This window comes from Cyprinodon variegatus, unplaced genomic scaffold (genome assembly GCF_000732505.1).
Source record: "Cyprinodon variegatus isolate N-32 unplaced genomic scaffold, C_variegatus-1.0 Scaffold332, whole genome shotgun sequence".
Classification (NCBI taxonomy): Eukaryota; Metazoa; Chordata; class Actinopteri; order Cyprinodontiformes; family Cyprinodontidae; genus Cyprinodon; species Cyprinodon variegatus.
The window spans coordinates 188,583-196,088 of record NW_015150785.1 but is presented as its reverse complement, the minus strand read 5'-3'; the positions used below and the strand labels follow the sequence as shown (position 1 = coordinate 196,088).

Here is a 7,506-nt window from a genome sequence, read left to right as displayed (position 1 = left end):
AACACATTAATTAACTGAAAAATGTTGCATAGTATGCCTTTAAGAAGCAGCTACCTGTTGCAAATTACTGCACGCAAAATTGGATCTTGATAAATCTGACCCTAAGTGTCTAAAAATGTGTTTTTGGCCTAGAGATATGGACATTGTTCCCCCTTTAGAAGTGGTATGATAGCCAATTATGAAATAGGCTGCACCCAGACGGGGAGAATTAAACACTTGCTTTGAAAGCAAATGTTTTTCTCCGAGGTTGGAAAAAAAAACAGCTATATTACCTAACAAATAAAAACCCATGTATTGGTTAACTGTGTGGATACTCTACTAGTCTGTTGTTTTGAAGACAGAACTAAGCAAAAAGGAAGGCGTTTCGATTTACCGGTCGGTCTACATTCCTACCCTCACCGTTGGTCATGAAATGTGGATCATGACCGACCCTGCGGCTGAAATGAGCTTTCTCTGCAGGGTCCCTCATAGACGGGATGAGGAGCGTCATAATTGGGTAGAGGCTCGGATTTAAGTCGCCTCTCCTACTGAGGTTGCTCGGACATCTTTTTCGGATGCCCCCCCGGACGACCCAGGAAACACTGGAGGGACTACGTCTTTCGGCTGGCCTGAAAGTAACTCGGGCTTCTACCATCGGAGCTGGATAAAGTATCAGGAGAGACAGGAATCTGGGAGTCTCTGCTGAGATTGCAGCTGGATGAGGCAGAAGACGATTACAAAGATGACAAAAACATATCTAAATTAATGTTAGTTGCCTACAAGGGACTTGGCAAGGCTTAAAAGCATTCAGTACTATATGAAGATTAGCGTTGGTTGATTTGTGATTGAAATGAGCTTGTTGTTTAGTTTTCTCATAAAATCTGGGGACCCTGCATGAAAAGTTGGAACCACTGTTTTAAAGGTCTTTATACTCCAGTTATCAAGTATTTAATTACTAGATTAATTTAAGTTTTTCCTTTTTTTATACTCTTTATTTAACATTTTTTATTACGATGAAACATACAACACATACAGAACTGGTTCATAGTTAAATTAGGAGGAAAGGAAAAAGAAAATATTAATAGATGTTACACCTAATTATTCTTCCTTGCTCTTGTCATTGTCATTTAGATCAGCATTTGTTGTAGGAATGTCCTTTTATATTTCAAAGATATGTCCGTTTTTCCATCGAGTGAATCTCCTCCACGACTTCCCACTAATGGTCTAGTTTTCAAATTCTTTAGCCAATGCCGTGTAATAGCTTTTTTAATTCGTACAATTGATAGAGCTTTAAAATTTAAAGATTATTTTAATAGTCGATTAATTTGCATTGATCTGATTACTGTTTCAGCCCTTAATAAAGGTGGTTAAAAAAATAGAAATTAAGAGATCTAAATAGATGGTAAATAGTTAGATAAGGTCAGAATCCCAGTTCTCTGTGACGCTGTAACCAATAGCTAGCACTTGACTATCGACCCACACATTTTACAGACTTTATTTGTAAAGCGATGAATTAAAAAGAGCTATTTTTTTGCCAGAGTTTTATTCAAAGCATTCAGTGGTAAACTATTACGGTTAATTAATCAGGCTTAGCCTTGTCTAACTACATTTAGAGAGAGTTATTTGTAAAGTGGAACTTTCACAACAATAGAAACTCATGTATTGACTTTAGTTAGAGTGACAGCATTCAGACCTGCTCTATATTCAAAGTCTATCCTGCATCATGAAGAGGAAAATCATAAAAAAATAAAGATAAATGCTTGAATCTGAATCTTTACGTAAATCTACAACATATTTAAAACCCACATCTGTATGTAGTTCACTTCTCCTTTAATAAAAGTGGACATCAAATTAAGAAGGGATGGAAAACAGTTAATTGAGTTCTTTGAATGTCAAATGAGTGAAATGAGTGTTTTATATAGATATATAAATATTTTAAACATTAAAACCACAGCATTTATTATGCTTTATGGAAATGCTTATAAGACCAAAACAAAATAGTTCACTTATGGAAACAAAATGATGCTCTAATCAGCCTCTATGTTTTGGGAAGCATCCCCATAGCATGATGCTGCCATCGCCACTCTGAGAATGGTATGTTCAGAGTAATGCTTTGTGTTTTTAGGCTACATATCAATTTCAGTTTTGGCTTCATCTGACCAGGACCCGTCTTCCTCCACAAGTTTGCTGGATCACAAAAGGGAGCGTGTGCAAAATATGACCTCCACCGGCTTTCTTCCTGCTTTCATATAGATCATATTTGTGAAGCGCAGAACCAATATCTGCTCTTCAAAGACAAATAGAGATAAAACGGCGGCCGGCTGATATTAGCGTTCATTTTGGCTAATACATGTGTACTTTTGCGATTCATTGGTGTGTTCAGCAGCCATGCCATGAGATTGGTGCTTGCATTGTTGCTCCCCCCATTTGCTGTCCATTATAACTTTGGTTTCTTTGATTTGTTGGTAAATTATCTCTTAATTTGACTTTGTGTAACATTTTTTATCATCTAATAAAGGAAGAGGAAGCAATATCGGCTTCAACAATCCAAAAAAACATTGACAGCAAATATCAAGGATCGGTTAGACTGATGTCAAAAGAATTTGTATCTGCATTGGCCTTGAAAATAACTGCATCAGCAGATCTCTTCTTTTCTCCCTAATTAAGACATGAACATTTCTAATTTTATTGTAACAAAATCTGAAGAAAAGTAAGTTTGTAAGGCTGTGTTACACAATTTGTTTTTACTAAATAAAACAAAGAGCTCAGTATCTTTTATTGCAAAAAAGAATCATCCAATTTCTAGTTTTGCAGCTGGCAGATTAATCTTCATTTGCGTAATGTTATCATAGTAATAGAAGCATCCTTCTTTGTGTGGAAGCAGAGGATACAGAGCAGTGAGGGAAATGTGCGCATGCAGCTCATGCGTAGTTTCATGGAATCAGATTTATGGGACCCATCATAAAGCAAGGAGGGTTAATGGGGGTCATTGGAGCTCTGCTAAACAAACCGCAGCAACTACTTTTATCTGTAAATGTAAATTCACATCCACATGCAGAGGAGGTGCCTTCTAAATGTACGGGTGATGATGGATTCAACTGGATTCCTGCAAAGTGATTTGACTTAAAAAGTTATGTTAATCATGTGAAAACAGCTTTTACCTATATGTGCATGCAGGTATGCTTCTATAATGGAGGGGCTAAAATCAGCTGGGTTTACACAAGATTGGAGGCTCACCTTGCGCTTGTGATGTTCAGGTCTCACAGTATTCTTAAAAGGAGGAATGAAAACACAGACACAGCTTTACTTGTTGGTTTTGGGGGGAAATTATTCCACCTTTTTATATAAACAAAGCCTTCGCTGTAGGTCTGCGGCTCATTTTAAATCAGTTAAACTGATTTCAAATCAGCCAGCAGCCAAACATCTTTACAGAGGAAACTTAAGCGGACCAACCTCCTATCGTCTTAGCCTCGCATACGGTCATTAGAGAGAGAGAGCAGGCTGTTGGGTCCTGTGTGGGAGTTTTTGGGACAGGAGAAAAGAAGAGCAGACGGCTGCTGCTGCCACACTGATGACTACAGTCCAATAATGTGCTGCTAATTGTAGGAGGCTGTCCAACATGTGACCCACATAGACAATGCCGGAGGCAGTTATAAATCTCTGCTGCTCAGCTTCCATCAGGCACAAGCAGAAAAAACAAACTATTTTTGATGAGGCACAAATTCCTAAGACCGCTGACGTTGTCAGACTCAAATGAACCAGTCTTCTATCATGACTTTAAAAAGTATTTTGTAACTTGTTGGTTTAAACAAAAAGAACATTGCAAAAACACAGCCTATAAAAAGAAAACTCTAAAACTAAAGTTAGAATATAATGTCCTACAGTTTTCTTCCCTCTCCTGTAAAGTCCTAATATTCAGCTCCTTTTATAAAGAGAAAACTCAGTTTCTTTCAGGTCTAGGGGTGCACATGTTGAGATATAACGAACACAGTCTGCTTCTAAAGTTAATTAAATCAAACTTGCACACACAGAACAGATCCCACACCGTCATAGGTCATTAAATTGAGATGAAGTTTTTTAACATCCTCCATGCTGCTTCCTTCAGAATTAGAAGTGAAATGAGCAGGTGCTGCTATTTCTACGCATCGACTCGCAGATCATGAGCAAGTCAACTGGTGTTGGAGCTCAAAAAAAAAAAAAACTATATTTGCAAAACACATCTAAATAGTCGATTTGGAAGCTTAATTTATACATAATAGGCCAAAGGTACGATGGTTGTGAGCACAAAGACCATCAGGAAGGCATGGAGATGGAAAGCTGATGATTTGGGCTTTTTTTCCCCAGATACTGGACATGAGTCCTGAAGGAATATCTCTGCATAGACAAACAGTTTATAGACACATCTGAGGCCAGGTCTGACTGCTGAAGCTTGTCCCAAACTTGGACATCAGTGGGACAAAGATCTATACAGCAATCTATAACAGAGCAGCATAAAAACACTGAATCAAAGTGCGTCAACAGCCCAGTAAAAGTCTGGACATTAAGCTGATTAAAAAAGAAGTTCAGGAAGCATGTTTGGAGAGAAAAGTAGACCAAAGTTTCCAAACATTAATGTGAGAAACTACGGAAGAGGATTAGGGCCACTGGGAAAAAAAAAAGGTTACTGATTTAAAAATTTTATTTCAGTTTAGTATGGATAAAAAGGCAGAATTCTTACTTTTTTCTCAGAATTCTGACTTTAATTTTATTTTTCTGACTTTAATCTCAGAATTCTGACCTTTTTATTGTAAGAATTCAGTCAGAATTCTGAGATTAAAGTCAGAAAAATGAGATTAAAGTCAGAATTCTGACTTTTTTCCCATAGTAAACTGAAATAAAATTAAAAAATTAGTTAACTTTTTTTTTTTCCAGTGGCCCTAATCCTCTTCCGTAAGAAACTGACAAAGACAAACAGGTAAGGACTGAGTAAAGATTTTGCTGTGCTTATGGAAGATGTTGGACCATAGGATGAATTTAGTTATATTTTGTCTCATATTTGTTTAATTCATAATGACATGGTGGAATCTGTTGTTAGAACAAGCTTAGATTTAAATATAATTTTAAACATATTTCAAACAAATGTTTAAAATCATCAAACCCCAGAACTGAAAGATGATACTCTTTTTTTTTCCCAAGCAGGCATTTATAAAATCATTTCATTATGATCTGATCTAAACTAATATTTAATGATATAATATGATAAACATTATATGAATTAATCCCTTGTATGATATTTATAGTGTTTAATTACAGATTACATCCTTTTCTTACAGATCTTACAGTTTTTCTCTCCATGGAGTAAAACTGTAAGATCCTTCAGACATATTCCAACAATTGATTCAAAATTATCTTTAAATAGCTTTTTCTGTGTAGGATTATAACAGAAAAGAAAAGATCTTAAGTGAACTAGGCGCCCTGCTCTATTGACAGAAGTTTTTTCGCTCTGCGCAGTTTTCTAAGACTTGCATCCTGCCGTAAACCGGGAGCTGAATGGGAAAACATATGGCTACAGGGCAGACCTTGGTTTCCTGCTGGCTGGCGCTCATCGTCGGGGATTTTGGAGCCTCATCCTGGTCCCGTTTGTCCTCTTTGCCTCCGCTGTCGTCCTGAACTGCGTTAACCGGCGGAATCATCCTCTCCTTCTGCGCTCTGATTGAAAAAGCTGGTTTCCACTCCCCCAGCCTGAAACTGTCACAGCGAGCCGGAGATCCGCGCAAAAGTCACCCGAACAAGAGAGGTAAAGATCCGGCAGGAACAGGTCAGAAGAGTTAAACACGGGAAAGACGCTGATTTAAACCCCGAACTAAACTGCGTCTCTCTCCGGCTCCAGGCTGTCGTGCGTAAACCTCCCGGACGTCTCCAAGGACACGCTGTGCGCCTCGCGCCGCCTGCTCAGGCGGTTTTAAAGGAAGACAGGACTAAGAAGGAGGAGAAACACAACATCGTCATTGCCTGTTGTCAAAATTTAGACTGCTGAGGCAAAACGCCCACGAATACAAGCTTTATAAATCCACTCCACCCGTTTTTCTGGAAACAAACACCTCACTTAAAATGACACATCTGTTTGGTCAAGGAGATAAACTGTCAATCAATGCAGACCTGATGTTCTTCTGCTTTGCTCATTTCCAGCCCGTTCTGTGAAATCTACCTCAGAGAAAAACACTTTCCCTTTGGAAAGCCCAGCAGATGGCCGCTCACACTGAGCCTGGTTCTGCTGGAGGTTTCTTCATGTTCAAAGGGAGTTTTTCCTCTCCACTGTCGCTACAAGCATGCTTAGTGTGTGGGATTGTATTTGAGTCAACCAGCGGGAGTCTGAGGCCAGGTCAGGCAAACAGATTAGAACATAAACAGGCTGGTTCAGAGGTCCAGGGTTCAAAAGACAGTTCAGGCAATCTGTTCAGACAGGAACAGGCAGGCTCAGTGGTTGAGAGGCAGAACAGGTCAGGATCAGATAATCAGAAACACTGAGCTAAGCTAAAAACACTCTTACCACAGAGATCAGACAGGAACAGGGATCAATAAAGTCAATCAATCAACAGGCAGGCTCAGTGGTTGAGAGGCAGAACAGGTCTGGATCCAAACACATTAAATAGAAGCAGGAGCAGGTGGATCAGATGAGCAGTGATGAGAAACTGGGCAGGGTTAGACAGGTGAATGAAATTATAGTGAAGGTCCAGTTGTCCACTGAATGAAGGTTTTAGTTTTTCAGAGCCGTCAGAGACTTAACCCCAAAAGGACTCTCACATGAGAGTAAACATCAACTTCTCTTATGCAAAGTACTGAGAAAAAAAAACGTATATTTTCCCCTCCGCTTCAAAGTCATACGGCCCTTTGTGTTGGTCTTATTTAACTTTTGTGGTCGAAAAAGTGAAATATGTGAACATTTTTCGGGTTTGCAACAAATCATCACAGTTAAATGAAATATGTTTTCTTTTTTCTACACATCAGTGTCCAGACGTTTTTTTGATGGGGATAAGAAAGTAAGTTCTCTTCATGCAGAGAAAACACAAATAATCAAAGGTATCATGTTAGACCCACCACCTGGAGATGAAACAAAAACTCCTAGAGTCAAGTTATTCACCCTCAGCTGCTGGACGTCACAGTGGAAAAGGACGTTAAGAGAATGAAGAGAGGAAGATGGAGTGATGAGGGTGGATGGGACAGAGGGCTGTAGTTATGGGGGTTAATTACCCAAAATTAAAGGTTTCATTTAGGAAGAGAGAGTAGCCAAGTCGTGTCATTTCATGCCTCATGTCTGCTGGGTATTCATTTGAGGGGTTTTTCTTCCCAGTATTTTCTATATCATTGTGCTTCCTAATAAAACATGACAGGCTCATCATCCATCTAAGCCAGAGGTCTTCAACAGGGGGTCCGCGACCCCTAAGGGGTCCGCAGAGGTACTGGATTGGGGTCGCGAAGTTTTGGTTAATTAGACTTAGGCCCCATCCACACGAAGTCAAAACGAACACAAAACGCTAATATTTTCCA

At 39.1% G+C, this 7,506-nt stretch overlaps 1 protein-coding gene across 3 annotated transcripts in view; it reads right to left on the bottom strand.

The window, feature by feature from the left end:
- The window catches only part of stac (SH3 and cysteine rich domain), a 79,075-nt gene extending 73,012 nt beyond the window's left edge, over positions 1-6,063 (bottom strand). Inside the window, exons 1-2 of one of the 3 annotated variants that reach the window (XR_001481525.1) lie at positions 5,538-6,063; positions 3,217-3,249 (exon numbers count right to left, since the gene is read on the bottom strand). Coding sequence is in view for 2 of the 3 variants with exons in the window: in XM_015385166.1 (XP_015240652.1) it covers positions 3,217-3,249; positions 5,538-5,651 (147 nt within the window). In the remaining variant the exon portion in view is untranslated. The remainder of the gene's footprint in view (positions 1-3,216; positions 3,250-5,537) is intronic. The other 2 variants (XM_015385166.1, XM_015385167.1) reach the window with 2 other exon arrangements.
- Between the last annotated feature and the right edge of the window lie 1,443 nt (positions 6,064-7,506).